Source organism: Eleutherodactylus coqui, chromosome 5 (assembly GCF_035609145.1).
Source record: "Eleutherodactylus coqui strain aEleCoq1 chromosome 5, aEleCoq1.hap1, whole genome shotgun sequence".
Lineage (NCBI taxonomy): Eukaryota > Metazoa > Chordata > Amphibia > Anura > Eleutherodactylidae > Eleutherodactylus > Eleutherodactylus coqui.
The window spans coordinates 87,592,434-87,608,732 of NC_089841.1; the positions used below are offsets into that span (position 1 = coordinate 87,592,434).

The window sequence follows — 16,299 nt, forward strand, 5'->3', positions numbered from 1 at the left end:
TCTCTGGCATCATCCCTAGAGGCTGAAGGTTCTCCAGCATCATCCCTAGAGGGTGAAGGTTCTCGAGGGCCCCCCTAGAAGGTAAAGGTTCTCTGGCATCATCCCTAGAGGCTGAAGGTTCTCCAGCATCATCCCTAGAGGCTGAAGGTTCTCCAGCATCATCCCTGGAGGATGAAGGTTCTCCAGCATCATCCCTGGAGGCTGAAGGTTCTCCAGCATCATCCCTATAGGCTGAAGGTTCTCCAGCATCATCCCTGGAGGCTGAAGGTTCTCCAGCATCATCCCTGGAGGCTGAGGGTTCTCCAGCATCATCCCTGGAGGCTGAGGGTTCTCCAGCATCATCCCTGGAGGCTGAAGGTTCTCCAGCATCATCTCTGGAGGCTGAAGGTTCTGCAGTGTCCCCCCCTAGGAGTTGAAGGCTCTCGAGCATCCGTCATAGAGCGTAAAGGTTCTCGAGCATCTCCCCTAGAGGGTGAAGGTTCTCGAGCATCTCCCCTAAGAGTGAAGGTTCTCAAGCATCTTCCCTAGAAGGTGAAGGTTCTTGAGCATCCCCACTAGAGGGTGAAGGTTCTCGAGCATCCCCACTAGAGGGTGAAGGTTCTCTAGCATCCCCACTAGAGGGTGAAGGTTCTCTAGCATCCCCACTAGAGGGTGAAGGTTCTCTAACATCCCCACTAGGGGTTGAAGGTTCTCTAACATCCCCACTAGGGGTTGAAGGTTCTCTAGCATCCCCACTAGAGGGTGAAGGTTCTCTAGCATTCCCACTAGAGGGTGAAGGTTCTTTAGCATACCACTAGAGAGTGAAGGTTCTCGAGCGTCTTTCCTAGAGGGTGAGGGTTCCCCAGCATCATCCCTGGAGGCTGAAGGTCCTCCAGCATCATCCATCGAGGCTGAAGGTCCTCTAGCATCATCCCTGGAGACTGAAGGTCCTCCAGCATCATCCCTGGAGACTAAAGGCTCTCCAGCATCATCCCTAGAGGGTGAAGGTTCTCCAGCATCATCCCTGGAGACTGAAGGTTCTCCAGCATCATCCCTGGAGACTAAAGGTTCTCCAGCATCATTCCTGGATGCTGAAGGTTCTCCAGCATCATCCCTAGAGGGTGAACATCTCCAGCATCATCCCTAGAGGGTGAAGATTCTGCAGCGTCCCCCCTAGGGCTTGAAGGTTCCCGAGTGTCTACCATGGAGGGTGAAGGTTCTCGAGCGTCTCCCCTTGAGGGTGAAGGTTCTCTAGCGGCTCCCCTAGAGGGTGAAGGTTCTCGGGCATCCCCCCTAGAGGGTGAAGGTTCTCAAGGGGCGCCCCTAGAAGATAAAGGTTCTCTGGCATCATCCCTAGAGGGTGATGGTTCTCTGGCATCATCCCTAGAGGGTGAAGGTCCTCTAGCATCATCCCTGGAGACTGAAGGTCCTCCAGCATCATCCCTGGAGACTAAAGGCTCTCCAGCATCATCCCTAGAGGGTGAAGGTTCTCCAGCATCATCCCTGGAGACTAAAGGCTCTCCAGCATCATCCCTAGAGGGTGAAGGTTCTCCAGCATCATCCCTGGAGACTGAAGGTTCTCCAGCATCATCCCTGGAGACTAAAGGTTCTCCAGCATCATTCCTGGATGCTGAAGGTTCTCCAGCATCATCCCTGGAGACTAAAGGTTCTCCAGCATCATTCCTGGATGCTGAAAGTTCTCCAGCATCATCCCTAGAGGGTGAACGTCTCCAGCATCATCCCTAGAGGGTGAAGATTCTGCAGCGTCCCCCCTAGGGCTTGAAGGTTCCCGAGTGTCTACCATGGAGGGTGAAGGTTCTCGAGCATCTCCCCTTGAGGGTGAAGGTTCTCGAGCATCTCCCCTTGAGGGTGAAGGTTCTCTAGCTGCTCCCCTAGAGGGTCAAGGTTCTCAAGGGGCGCCCCTAGAAGATGAAGGTTCTCTGGCATCATCCCTAGAGGGTGATGGTTCTCTGGCATCATCCCTAGAGGGTGATGGTTCTCTGGCATCATCCCTAGAGGGTGATGGTTCTCTGGCATCATCCCTAGAGGGTGAGGGTTCTCTGGCATCATCCCTAGAGGGTGATGGTTCTCCGGTATCATCCCTGGAGACTGAAGGTTCTCCAGCATCATCCCTGGAGGCTGAATGTCCTCCAGCATCATCCCTGGAGGCTGAAGGTCCTCCAGCATCATCCCTGGAGGCTGTAGGTTCTCTGGCATCATCCCTAGAGGGTGAACGGTCTCTGGCATCATTCCTAGAGAGTGAAGGTTCTGCAGTGTCCCCCTTTAGGGGTTAAAGGTTCTCGAGTGTCTGCCATAGAGTGTGAAGGTTCTCGAGCATCTCCCCTAGAGGCTGAAGGTTCTCCAGCATCATCCCTAGAGGCTGAAGGTTCTCCAGCATCATCCCTGGAGGATGAAGGTTCTCCAGCATCATCCCTGGAGGCTGAAGGTTCTCCAGCATCATCCCTATAGGCTGAAGGTTCTCCAGCATCATCCCTGGAGGCTGAAGGTTCTCCAGCATCATCCCTGGAGGCTGAGGGTTCTCCAGCATCATCCCTGGAGGCTGAGGGTTCTCCAGCATCATCCCTGGAGGCTGAAGGTTCTCCAGCATCATCTCTGGAGGCTGAAGGTTCTGCAGTGTCCCCCCCTAGGAGTTGAAGGCTCTCGAGCATCCGTCATAGAGCGTAAAGGTTCTCGAGCATCTCCCCTAGAGGGTGAAGGTTCTCGAGCATCTCCCCTAAGAGTGAAGGTTCTCAAGCATCTTCCCTAGAAGGTGAAGGTTCTTGAGCATCCCCACTAGAGGGTGAAGGTTCTCGAGCATCCCCACTAGAGGGTGAAGGTTCTCTAGCATCCCCACTAGAGGGTGAAGGTTCTCTAGCATCCCCACTAGAGGGTGAAGGTTCTCTAACATCCCCACTAGGGGTTGAAGGTTCTCTAACATCCCCACTAGGGGTTGAAGGTTCTCTAGCATCCCCACTAGAGGGTGAAGGTTCTCTAGCATTCCCACTAGAGGGTGAAGGTTCTTTAGCATACCACTAGAGAGTGAAGGTTCTCGAGCGTCTTTCCTAGAGGGTGAGGGTTCCCCAGCATCATCCCTGGAGGCTGAAGGTCCTCCAGCATCATCCATCGAGGCTGAAGGTCCTCTAGCATCATCCCTGGAGACTGAAGGTCCTCCAGCATCATCCCTGGAGACTAAAGGCTCTCCAGCATCATCCCTAGAGGGTGAAGGTTCTCCAGCATCATCCCTGGAGACTGAAGGTTCTCCAGCATCATCCCTGGAGACTAAAGGTTCTCCAGCATCATTCCTGGATGCTGAAGGTTCTCCAGCATCATCCCTAGAGGGTGAACATCTCCAGCATCATCCCTAGAGGGTGAAGATTCTGCAGCGTCCCCCCTAGGGCTTGAAGGTTCCCGAGTGTCTACCATGGAGGGTGAAGGTTCTCGAGCGTCTCCCCTTGAGGGTGAAGGTTCTCTAGCGGCTCCCCTAGAGGGTGAAGGTTCTCGGGCATCCCCCCTAGAGGGTGAAGGTTCTCAAGGGGCGCCCCTAGAAGATAAAGGTTCTCTGGCATCATCCCTAGAGGGTGATGGTTCTCTGGCATCATCCCTAGAGGGTGAAGGTCCTCTAGCATCATCCCTGGAGACTGAAGGTCCTCCAGCATCATCCCTGGAGACTAAAGGCTCTCCAGCATCATCCCTAGAGGGTGAAGGTTCTCCAGCATCATCCCTGGAGACTAAAGGCTCTCCAGCATCATCCCTAGAGGGTGAAGGTTCTCCAGCATCATCCCTGGAGACTGAAGGTTCTCCAGCATCATCCCTGGAGACTAAAGGTTCTCCAGCATCATTCCTGGATGCTGAAGGTTCTCCAGCATCATCCCTAGAGGGTGAACATCTCCAGCATCATCCCTAGAGGGTGAAGATTCTGCAGCGTCCCCCCTAGGGCTTGAAGGTTCCCGAGTGTCTACCATGGAGGGTGAAGGTTCTCGAGCGTCTCCCCTTGAGGGTGAAGGTTCTCTAGCGGCTCCCCTAGAGGGTGAAGGTTCTCGGGCATCCCCCCTAGAGGGTGAAGGTTCTCAAGGGGCGCCCCTAGAAGATAAAGGTTCTCTGGCATCATCCCTAGAGGGTGATGGTTCTCTGGCATCATCCCTAGAGGGTGATGGTTCTCCGGCATCATCCCTAGAGGGTGATGGTTCTCCGGCATCATCCCTAGAGGGTGAGGGTTCTCCGGCATCATCCCTAGAGGGTGATGGTTCTCCGGCATCATCCCTGGAGACTGAAGGTTCTCCGGCATCATCCCTGGAGACTGAAGGTTCTCCAGCATCATCCCTGGAGACTGAAGGTTCTCCAGCATCATCCCTGGAGACTGAAGGTTCTCCAGCATCATCCCTGGAGACTGAAGGTTCTCCAGCATCATCCCTGGAGACTGAAGGTTCTCCAGCATCATCCCTGGAGACTTAATGTTCTCCAGCATCATCCCTGGAGACTGAAGGTTCTCCAGCATCATCCCTGGAGACTAAAGGTTCTCCAGCATCATCCCTGGAGATTAAAGGTTCTCCAGCATCATTTCTGGATGCTGAAGGTTCTCCAGCATCATACCTAGAGGGTAAACGTCTCCAGCATCATCCCTGGAGGGTGAAGATTCTGCAGCGTCCCCCCTAGGGCTTGAAGGTTCCCGAGTGTCTACCATGGAGGGTGAAGGTTCTCGAGCGTCTCCCCTTGAGGGTGAAGGTTCTCTAGCTGCTCCCCTAGAGGGTCAAGGTTCTCAAGGGGCGCCCCTAGAAGATAAAGGTTCTCTGGCATCATCCCTAGAGGGTGATGGTTCTCTGGCATCATCCCTAGAGGGTGATGGTTCTCTGGCATCATCCCTAGAGGGTGATGGTTTTCTGGCATCATCCCTAGAGGGTGAGGGTTCTCTGGCATCATCCCTAGAGGGTGATGGTTCTCCGGTATCATCCCTGGAGACTGAAGGTTCTCCAGCATCATCCCTGGAGGCTGAATGTCCTCCAGCATCATCCCTGGAGGCTGAAGGTCCTCCAGCATCATCCCTGGAGGCTGAAGGTTCTCTGGCATCATCCCTAGAGGGTGAACGGTCTCTGGCATCATCCCTAGAGAGTGAAGGTTCTGCAGTGTCCCCCTTTAGGGGTTGAAGGTTCTCGAGTGTCTGCCATAGAGTGTGAAGGTTCTCGAGCATCTCCCCTAGAGGGTGAAGGTTCTCAAACATCTTCTCAAGAGGGTGAAGGTTCTCGAGCATCTTCCCTAGAGGGTGAAGGTTCTCGAGCATCCCCACTAGAGGGATGAAGGTTCTCTAGCATTCCCACTAGAGGGTGAAGGTTCTTTAGCATACCACTAGAGAGTGAAGGTTCTCGAGCGTCTTTCCTAGAGGGTGAGGGTTCCCCAGCATCATCCCTGGAGGCTGAAGGTCCTCCAGCATCATCCATCGAGGCTGAAGGTCCTCTAGCATCATCCCTGGAGACTGAAGGTCCTCCAGCATCATCCCTGGAGACTAAAGGCTCTCCAGCATCATCCCTAGAGGGTGAAGGTTCTCCAGCATCATCCCTAGAGGGTGAAGGTTCTCCAGCATCATCCCTGGAGACTGAAGGTTCTCCAGCATCATCCCTGGAGACTAAAGGTTCTCCAGCATCATTCCTGGATGCTGAAGGTTCTCCAGCATCATCCCTAGAGGGTGAACGTCTCCAGCATCATCCCTAGAGGGTGAAGATTCTGCAGCGTCCCCCCTAGGGCTTGAAGGTTCCCGAGTGTCTACCATGGAGGGTGAAGCTTCTCGAGCGTCTCCCCTTGAGGGTGAAGGTTCTCTAGCGGCTCCCCTAGAGGGTGAAGGTTCTCGGGCGTCCCCCCTAGAGGGTGAAGGTTCTCAAGGGGCGCCCCAAGAAGATAAAGGTTCTCTGGCATCATCCCTAGAGGGTGATGGTTCTCTGGCATCATCCCTAGAGGGTGATGGTTCTCTGGCATCATCCCTAGAGGGTGATAGTTCTCTGGCATCATCCCTAGAGGGTAAGGGTTCTCTGGCATCATCCCTAGATGGTGAGGGTTCTCCGGTATCATCCCCGGAGACTGAAGGTTCTCCAGCATCATCCCTGGAGACTGAAGGTTCTCCAGCATCATCCCTGGAGACTGAAGGTTCTCCAGCATCATCCCTGGAGACTAAAGGTTCTCCAGCATCATTCCTGGATGCTGAAGGTTCTCCAGCATCATTCCTGGATGCTGAAGGTTCTCCAGCATCCCCACTAGAGGGTGAAGGTTCTTGAGCATCCCCACTAGAGGGTGAAGGTTCTCTAGCATCCCCACTAGAGGGTGAAGGTTCTCTAGCATCCCCACTAGAGGGTGAAGGTTCTCTAGCATCCCCACTAGAGGGTGAAGGTTCTCTAACATCCCCACTAGGGGTTGAAGGTTCTCTAACATCCCCACTAGGGGTTGAAGGTTCTCTAGCATCCCCACTAGAGGGTGAAGGTTCTCTAGCATCCCCACTAGAGGGTGAAGGTTCTCTAGCATTCCCACTAGAGGGTGAAGGTTCTCTAGTAGAGATGAGCGAACGTGTCCGTAACGGACACATCCGCACCCGGACACCGGCTTTAGCGAACACTGGAGTGTTCGCGCGTAAGTGTCCGGGTGCCGCCGGGGGGCGGGGAGATGCGCGGCGGCGCGGGCGGCAGTAGCGGGGAACAGGGGGGAGCCCTCTCTCTCTCCCTCTCCCCCCCGCTCCCCGCCGCACCCCCCCGCGCTGCCACGGCGGCCCCCGAACTTTTTCGCCCGAACACCGAGGTGTTCGCAAAGTTCGGTGTTCGGGCGAAAAAGGGGCGGGGCCGAACGTGTTCGCTCATCTCTATTCTCTAGCATTCCCACTAGAGGGTGAAGGTTCTTTAGCATACCACTAGAGAGTGAAGGTTCTCAAGCATCTTCCCTAGAGGGTGAAGGTTCTTGAGCATCCCCACTAGAGGGTGAAGGTTCTCTAGCATCCCCACTAGAGGGTGAAGGTTCTCTAGCATCCCCACTAGAGGGTGAAGGTTCTCTAGCATCCCCACTAGAGGGTGAAGGTTCTCTAACATCCCCACTAGGGGTTGAAGGTTCTCTAACATCCCCACTAGGGGTTGAAGGTTCTCTAGCATCCCCACTAGAGGGTGAAGGTTCTCTAGCATTCCCACTAGAGGGTGAAGGTTCTCCAGCATTCCCACTAGAGGGTGAAGGTTCTTTAGCATACCACTAGAGAGTGAAGGTTCTCGAGCGTCCTCTAGAGGGTGAGGGTTCCCCAGCATCATCCCTGGAGGCTGAAGGTCCTCCAGCATCATCCATCGAGGCTGAAGGTCCTCTAGCATCATCCCTGGAGACTGAAGGTCCTCCAGCATCATCCCTGGAGACTAAAGGCTCTCCAGCATCATCCCTAGAGGGTGAAGGTTCTCCAGCATCATCCCTGGAGACTAAAGGCTCTCCAGCATCATCCCTAGAGGGTGAAGGTTCTCCAGCATCATCCCTGGAGACTGAAGGTTCTCCAGCATCATCCCTGGAGACTAAAGGTTCTCCAGCATCATTCCTGGATGCTGAAGGTTCTCCAGCATCATCCCTGGAGACTAAAGGTTCTCCAGCATCATTCCTGGATGCTGAAAGTTCTCCAGCATCATCCCTAGAGGGTGAACGTCTCCAGCATCATCCCTAGAGGGTGAAGATTCTGCAGCGTCCCCCCTAGGGCTTGAAGGTTCCCGAGTGTCTACCATGGAGGGTGAAGGTTCTCGAGCATCTCCCCTTGAGGGTGAAGGTTCTCGAGCATCTCCCCTTGAGGGTGAAGGTTCTCTAGCTGCTCCCCTAGAGGGTCAAGGTTCTCAAGGGGCGCCCCTAGAAGATGAAGGTTCTCTGGCATCATCCCTAGAGGGTGATGGTTCTCTGGCATCATCCCTAGAGGGTGATGGTTCTCTGGCATCATCCCTAGAGGGTGATGGTTCTCTGGCATCATCCCTAGAGGGTGAGGGTTCTCTGGCATCATCCCTAGAGGGTGATGGTTCTCCGGTATCATCCCTGGAGACTGAAGGTTCTCCAGCATCATCCCTGGAGGCTGAATGTCCTCCAGCATCATCCCTGGAGGCTGAAGGTCCTCCAGCATCATCCCTGGAGGCTGTAGGTTCTCTGGCATCATCCCTAGAGGGTGAACGGTCTCTGGCATCATCCCTAGAGAGTGAAGGTTCTGCAGTGTCCCCCTTTAGGGGTTAAAGGTTCTCGAGTGTCTGCCATAGAGTGTGAAGGTTCTCGAGCATCTCCCCTAGAGGGTGAAGGTTCTCAAGCATCTTCTCAAGAGGGTTAAGGTTCTCGAGCATCTTCCCTAGAGGGTGAAAGTTCTCGAGCATCCCCACTAGAGGGATGAAGGTTCTCTAGCATTCCCACTAGAGGGTGAAGGTTCTTTAGCATACCACTAGAGAGTGAAGGTTCTCGAGCATCTTTCCTAGAGGGTGAGGGTTCCCCAGCATCATCCCTGGAGGCTGAAGGTCCTCCAGCATCATCCATCGAGGCTGAAGGTCCTCTAGCATCATCCCTGGAGACTGAAGGTCCTCCAGCATCATCCCTGGAGACTAAAGGCTCTCCAGCATCATCCCTAGAGGGTGAAGGTCCTCCAGCATCATCCCTGGAGACTAAAGGCTCTCCAGCATCATCCCTAGAGGGTGAAGGTTCTCCAGCATCATCCCTAGAGGGTGAAGGTTCTCCAGCATCATCCCTGGAGACTGAAGGTTCTCCAGCATCATCCCTGGAGACTAAAGGTTCTCCAGCATCATTCCTGGATGCTGAAGGTTCTCCAGCATCATCCCTAGAGGGTGAACGTCTCCAGCATCATCCCTAGAGGGTGAAGATTCTGCAGCGTCCCCCCTAGGGCTTGAAGGTTCCCGAGTGTCTACCATGGAGGGTGAAGCTTCTCGAGCGTCTCCCCTTGAGGGTGAAGGTTCTCTAGCGGCTCCCCTAGAGGGTGAAGGTTCTCGGGCGTCCCCCCTAGAGGGTGAAGGTTCTCAAGGGGCGCCCCTAGAAGATAAAGGTTCTCTGGCATCATCCCTAGAGGGTGAAGGTTCTCTAGCATCCCCACTAGAGGGTGAAGGTTCTCTAGCATCCCCACTAGAGGGTGAAGGTTCTCTAGCATCCCCACTAGAGGGTGAAGGTTCTCTAACATCCCCACTAGGGGTTGAAGGTTCTCTAACATCCCCACTAGGGGTTGAAGGTTCTCTAGCATCCCCACTAGAGGGTGAAGGTTCTCTAGCATTCCCACTAGAGGGTGAAGGTTCTCTAGCATTCCCACTAGAGGGTGAAGGTTCTTTAGCATACCACTAGAGAGTGAAGGTTCTCAAGCATCTTCCCTAGAGGGTGAAGGTTCTTGAGCATCCCCACTAGAGGGTGAAGGTTCTCTAGCATCCCCACTAGAAGTGAAGGTTCTCTAGCATCCCCACTAGAGGGTGAAGGTTCTCTAGCATCCCCACTAGAGGGTAAAGGTTCTCTAACATCCCCACTAGGGGTTGAAGGTTCTCTAACATCCCCACTAGGGGTTGAAGGTTCTCTAGCATCCCCACTAGAGGGTGAAGGTTCTCTAGCATTCCCACTAGAGGGTGAAGGTTCTCTAGCATTCCCACTAGAGGGTGAAGGTTCTCTAGCATTCCCACTAGAGGGTGAAGGTTCTTTAGCATACCACTAGAGAGTGAAGGTTCTCGAGCGTCTTTCCTAGAGGGTGAGGGTTCCCCAGCATCATCCCTGGAGGCTGAAGGTCCTCCAGCATCATCCATCGAGGCTGAAGGTCCTCTAGCATCATCCCTGGAGACTGAAGGTCCTCCAGCATCATCCCTGGAGACTAAAGGCTCTCCAGCATCATCCCTAGAGGGTGAAGGTTCTCCAGCATCATCCCTGGAGACTGAAGGTTCTCCAGCATCATCCCTGGAGACTAAAGGTTCTCCAGCATCATTCCTGGATGCTGAAGGTTCTCCAGCATCATCCCTAGAGGGTGAACATCTCCAGCATCATCCCTAGAGGGTGAAGATTCTGCAGCGTCCCCCCTAGGGCTTGAAGGTTCCCGAGTGTCTACCATGGAGGGTGAAGGTTCTCGAGCGTCTCCCCTTGAGGGTGAAGGTTCTCTAGCGGCTCCCCTAGAGGGTGAAGGTTCTTGGGCGTCCCCCCTAGAGGGTGAAGGTTCTCAAGGGGCGCCCCTAGAAGATAAAGGTTCTCTGGCATCATCCCCAGAGGGTGATGGTTCTCTGGCATCATCCCTAGAGGGTGATGGTTCTCTGGCATCATCCCTAGAGGGTGATGGTTCTCTGGCATCATCCCTAGAGGGTGATAGTTCTCTGGCATCATCCCTAGAGGGTGAGGGTTCTCTGGCATCATCCCTAGAGGGTGATGGTTCTCCGGTATCATCCCTGGAGAGTGAAGGTTCTCCGGCATCATCCCTGGAGGCTGAAGGTTCTCCAGCATCATCCCTGGAGACTGAAGGTTCTCCAGCATCATCCCTGGAGACTGAAGGTTCTCCAGCATCATCCCTGGAGACTAAAGGTTCTCCAGCATCATTCTTGGATGCTGAAGGTTCTCCAGCATCATCCCTAGAGGGTGAACGTCTCCAGCATCATCCCTAGAGGGTGAAGATTCTGCAGCGTCCCCCCTAGGGCTTGAAGGTTCCCGAGTGTCTACCATGGAGGGTGAAGGTTCTCGAGCGTCTCCCCTTGAGGGTGAAGGTTCTCTAGCTGCTCCCCTAGAGGGTCAAGGTTCTCAAGGGGCGCCCCTAGAAGATAAAGGTTCTCTGGCATCATCCCTAGAGGGTGATGGTTCTCTGGCATCATCCCTAGAGGGTGATGGTTCTCTGGCATCATCCCTAGAGGGTGATAGTTTTCTGGCATCATCCCTAGAGGGTGAGGGTTCTCTGGCATCATCCCTAGAGGGTGATGGTTCTCCGGTATCATCCCTGGAGACTGAAGGTTCTCCAGCATCATCCCTGGAGGCTGAATGTCCTCCAGCATCATCCCTGGAGGCTGAATGTCCTCCAGCATCATCCCTGGAGGCTGAAGGTCCTCCAGCATCATCCCTGGAGGCTGAAGGTTCTCTGGCATCGTCCCTAGAGGGTGAACGGTCTCTGGCATCATCCCTAGAGAGTGAAGGTTCTGCAGTGTCCCCCTTTAGGGGTTGAAGGTTCTCGAGTGTCTGCCATAGAGTGTGAAGGTTCTCGAGCATCTCCCCTAGAGGGTGAAGGTTCTCAAGCATCTTCTCAAGAGGGTGAAGGTTCTCGAGCATCTTCCCTAGAGGGTGAAGGTTCTCGAGCATCCCCACTAGAGGGATGAAGGTTCTCTAGCATTCCCACTAGAGGGTGAAGGTTCTTTAGCATACCACTAGAGAGTGAAGGTTCTCGAGCGTCTTTCCTAGAGGGTGAGGGTTCCCCAGCATCATCCCTGGAGGCTGAAGGTCCTCCAGCATCATCCATCGAGGCTGAAGGTCCTCTAGCATCATCCCTGGAGACTGAAGGTCCTCCAGCATCATCCCTGGAGACTTAAGGCTCTCCAGCATCATCCCTAGAGGGTGAAGGTTCTCCAGCATCATCCCTAGAGGGTGAAGGTTCTCCAGCATCATCCCTGGAGACTGAAGGTTCTCCAGCATCATCCATGGAGACTAAAGGTTCTCCAGCATCATTCCTGGATGCTGAAGGTTCTCCAGCATCATCCCTAGAGGGTGAACGTCTCCAGCATCATCCCTAGAGGGTGAAGATTCTGCAGCGTCCCCCCTAGGGCTTGAAGGTTCCCGAGTGTCTACCATGGAGGGTGAAGGTTCTCGAGCGTCTCCCCTTGAGGGTGAAGGTTCTCTAGCGGCTCCCCTAGAGGGTGAAGGTTCTCGGGCGTCCCCCCTAGAGGGTGAAGGTTCTCAAGGGGCGCCCCTAGAAGATAAAGGTTCTCTGGCATCATCCCTAGAGGGTGATGGTTCTCTGGCATCATCCCTAGAGGGTGATGGTTCTCTGGCATCATCCCTAGAGGGTGATAGTTCTCTGGCATCATCCCTAGAGGGTGAGGGTTCTCTGGTATCATCCCTAGAGGGTGATGGTTCTCCGGTATCATCCCTGGAGACTGAAGGTTCTCCAGCATCATCCCTGGAGACTAAAGGCTCTCCAGCATCATCCCTAGAGGGTGAAGGTTCTCCAGCATCATCCCTGGAGACTAAAGGCTCTCCAGCATCATCCCTAGAGGGTGAAGGTTCTCCAGCATCATCCCTGGAGACTGAAGGTTCTCCAGCATCATCCCTGGAGGCTGAAGGTTCTCCAGCATCATCCCTGGAGGCTGAAGGTTCTCCAGCATCATCCCTGGAGGCTGAAGAATCCCCAGCATCATCCCTAGAGGGTGAAGATTCCCCAGCATCATCCCTAGAGGGTGAAGATTCCCCGGCATCATCCCTGGAGGCTGAAGATTCTCTGGCATCATCCCTAGAGGGTGAACGGTCTCTGGCATCATCCCTAGAGGGTGAAGGTTCTGCAGTGTCCCCCCTAGAGGGTGAAGGTTCTCAAGCATCTCCCCTAGAGGGTGAAGGTTCTTGAGCATCTCCCCTAGAGGGTGAAGGTTCTTGAGCATCTCCCCTAGAGGGTGAAGGTTCTTGAGCATCTTCCCTAGAGAGTGAAGGTTCTGGAGCATCTTCCCTAGAGGGGGAAGGTTCTCAAGCGTCCCCCCTAGAGGGTGAAGGTCCTTCAGCATCCCCCCTAGAAAGTAAAGGTTCTCTTGCATCATCCCTAGAGGGTGTAGGTTTCCTGGCATTGTCCCTAGAGGGTGAAGATTCTCTGGCATCGTCCCTAGAGGGTGAAGATTCTCTGGCATCGTCCCTAGAGGGTGAAGATTCTCTGGCATCATCCCTAGATGGTGAAGATTCTCCGGCATCATTCATGGGGGGGTGAAGACTCTCCAGCATTACCTTCAGAGGATGAAGATACTTCAACATCAGCTCCAGAGGGTGATGATTCTCCAGCATCATTTCTAGAGAGTGACAGTCCTACAATGTCATTCGTAGAGAGTAAAAAGTCCTAAAATGTGATTCCTAGAGGGTGAAGGTTCTCCAGCATCCCCCCCTAGAGGGTGAAGGTTCTCTAGCATCCTACTAGAGGGTGAAGGCTCTCGAGCATCCCCCCTAGAAGGTGAAGATTCCCCAGCATCATCCCTCGAGGGTGAAGATTCCCCAGCATCATCCCTAGAGGGTGAAGATTCCCCAGCATCATCTCTAGAGGGTGAAGAATCCCCAGCATCATCCCTAGAGGGTGAAGAATCCCCAGCATCATCCCTAGAGGGTGAAGAATCCCCAGCATCATCCCTAGAGGGTGAAGATTTCCCAGCATCATCCCTAGACGCTTAAGATTCCCCAGCATCATCCCTAGAGGGTGAAGATTCTCCAGCATCATCCCTAGAGGGTGACGATTCTCCAGCATCATCCTTAGAGGCTGAAGTTTCCCGAGCATCATCACTGGAGACTGAAGATTCCCCAGCATCATCCCTGGAGGCTAAAGGTTCCCCAGCATCATCCCTGGAGGCTAAAAGTACCCCAGGATCATCTCTGGAGGCTAAAGGTTCCTCAGCATCATCCCTAAAGGCTGAAAGTTCTCCAACATCATCCCTGGAGGCTGAAGGTTCTCCAGAATCATCCCTGGAGGCTGAAGGTTCTCTGTCATCATCCCTAGAGGGTGAGTGGTCTCCGGCATCATCCCTATAGGGTGAAGGTTCTTCAGCGTCCTCCTTAGGGGTCGAAGGTTCTCGAGCATCCGCCATAGAGGGTGAAGGTTCTCAAGCATCTCCACTAGAGGATGAAGGTTCTCGAGTATCTCCCCTAGAGGGGGAAGGTTCTCGAGCATCTCCCCTACAGGGGGAAGGTTCTCGAGCATCTCCCCTAGAGGGTGAAGGTTCTTGAGCGTTCCCCCTAGAAGGTAAATGTTCCCTGGCATCATCCCTAGAGGGTGAAGGTTTCCTGGCATCATCCCTAGAGGGTGAAGGTTCCCTGGCATCATCTGTAGAGGGTGAAGGTTCTCTGGCATCATCCCTAGAGGGTGAAGGTTTCTCTGGCATCATCTCTAAAGGGTGAGGATTCTCTGGCATCATCCCTAGAGGGTGAAGATTCTCTGGCATCATCCCTAGAGGGTGAAGATTCTCTGGCATCATCCCTAGAGGGTGAAGATTCTCTGGCATCATCCCTAGAGGGTGAAGGTTTTCCGGCATCATCTCTAGAGGGTGAAGGTTCTCTGGAATCATGCCTACATGGTGAAGATTCTTCAACATCAGCTCCAGAGGGTGATGATTCTCCAGCGTCACACCTAGAGGGTGACAGTCTTATAATGTGATTCCTAGAGGGTGAAGGTTCTCCAGCATCCCCCCTAGAGGGTGAAGGTTCTCTAGCATCCCCACTAGAGGGTGAAGGTTCTTTAGCATCCTACTAGAGGGTGAAGGTTCTCTAGCATCCCCACTAGAGGGTGAAGGTTCTTTAGCATCCTACTAGAGGGTGAAGGTTCTCGAGCGTCCCGCCTAGAGGGTGAAGATTCTCTGGAATCATCCCTACATGGTGAAGATTCTTCAACATCAGCTCCACAGGGTGATGATTCTCCAGCGTCATTCTTAGAGGGTGACAGTCCTATAATGTGATTCCTAGAGGGTGAAGGTTCTCCAGCATCCCCCCTAGAGGGTGAAGGTTCTCCAGCATCCCCCCTAGAGGGTGAAGGTTCTCTAGCATCCCCACTAGAGGGTGAAGGTTCTTTAGCATCCTACTAAAGGGTGAAGGTCCTGAGCGTCCCCCCTAGAGGCTGAAGGTTCCCCAGCATCATCCCTGGAGGCTGAAGGTTCCCGAGCATCATCCCTGGAGGCTGAAGGTTCTCCAGCATCATCCATGGAGGCTGAAGGTTCTCCAGCATCATCCCTATAGGCTGAAGGTTCTCCAGCATCATCCCTGGAGGCTGAAGGTTCTTGAGCATCATCCTTGGAGGCTGAAGGTTCTCGAGCATCATACTTGGAGGCTGAAGGTTCTCCAGCATCATCCCTGGAGGCTGAGGGTTCTTCAGCATCATCCATGGAGGCTGAAGAATCTCCAGCATCATCCCTAGAGGGTGAACGGTCTTCGGCATTATCCCTAGAGGGTGAAGGTTCTGCAGTGTCCCCCCCCTTGGGGTTGAAGGCTCTCGAGCATCTGCCATAGAGCATGAAGGTTCTCGAGCATCTCCCCTAGAGGTGAAGGTTCTCGAGCATCTTACCTAGAGGGTGAAGGTTCCTGAGCATCTTACCTAGAGGGTGAAGGTTCTCTAGCATCCCCACTAGAGGGTGAAGGTTCTCTAGCATCCCCACTAGAGGGTGAAGGTTCTCTAGCATCCCCACTAGAGGGTGAAGGTTCTCTAGCATCCCCTCTAGAGGGCGAAGGTTCTCTAGCATTCCCACTAGAGGGTGAAGGTTCTTTAGCATACCACTAGAGAGTGAAGGTTCTCGAGCGTCACCTGCTAGAGGGTGATGCTTCTCCAGCATCAGATCAGCGTTTACTGACTCTATATTTGGAGCTGCAGGTATAGTTACTGTGCAGGTCCAGAGAGTGGTCAGATGGTCTCAGTTGCAGTAGAGATGGTTTCAGATGTACAGAAAATGGACTGTATTTGGAGGTTGCCTTGTCTGCTTAACCCCTTAACAATATAGGGTGTACCGTTACATCCTATGCATTTGTGGGTTGTATGGAGTGGGATCGAGGATCGATACCGCTCCATACAATGCGGGTGCCAGCTGTTTCTTACAGCTGACACCCGCCAGCAACAGCTGCAACTTAGAACTCATTCTGAGCGAGCAGTTAACCCTTTAAATGCCCCGATGTTACTTCTGAGGTCCCGAACGGCTCTCTGCGATGAGATTGTGGGGTGCTGTTTGGTTGCCATGCACGCTGGGGGTCTTCTGTGCAGGTCCAGAGAGTGGTCAGATGGTCTCAGTTGCAGTAGAGATGGTTTCAGATGTACAGAAAATGTATGCTGGGGGTCTTCTGAAAGCCATCAAACCATGCCTTTGGTGTGGCTTGATTGATTGGCTGTCAGATCATGGTATAATGTAATTCTATGGTATTGCATCATGATCAAACCATCAGAAGTTCCTGGGGACTAAAAAAAATATGTAAAAATTAGATTTAAACATTTTTATTAATCATTTAAAAAATAAAAGGTAATAAAAGTTAATTTTTGCTGCAGAGTGTATACCGTGGAAACAAGACCCTCACAAAGATGAAGGAATTGTGCTTTTTTCCATTTCACTCCACTTTTTAACATTTTTTTTCAGTACATTACATGGTATTACATCGTACTACTGAAAAATACAACTTTCCCCACAA

The 16,299-nt window shown here is 53.3% G+C and overlaps 2 protein-coding genes across 2 annotated transcripts; both read left to right on the plus strand.

Annotated features, from left to right (window-relative positions):
- The first annotated feature begins 1,182 nt into the window (after nucleotides 1–1,182).
- On the plus strand, nucleotides 1,183–1,725 carry LOC136628782 (chloride intracellular channel protein 6-like). Its single transcript, XM_066604882.1, has one exon. It carries the CDS (start codon nucleotides 1,183–1,185, stop codon nucleotides 1,723–1,725), a length of 543 nt encoding a protein of 180 aa, XP_066460979.1.
- Nucleotides 1,726–11,743: 10,018 nt separating this feature from the next.
- On the plus strand, nucleotides 11,744–12,514 carry LOC136628783 (skin secretory protein xP2-like). The gene has a single exon (XM_066604883.1). It carries the CDS (start codon nucleotides 11,744–11,746, stop codon nucleotides 12,512–12,514), a length of 771 nt encoding a protein of 256 aa, XP_066460980.1.
- Nucleotides 12,515–16,299: the final 3,785 nt, after the last annotated feature.

What these genes read in the sequence shown, in the direction of transcription:
- LOC136628783 (XM_066604883.1), top strand. Translation starts at nt 11,744, where the DNA reads ATGGAGGGTGAAGGTTCTCGAGCGTCTCCCCTTGAGGGTGAAGGTTCT.
- LOC136628782 (XM_066604882.1), top strand. Translation starts at nt 1,183, where the DNA reads ATGGAGGGTGAAGGTTCTCGAGCGTCTCCCCTTGAGGGTGAAGGTTCT.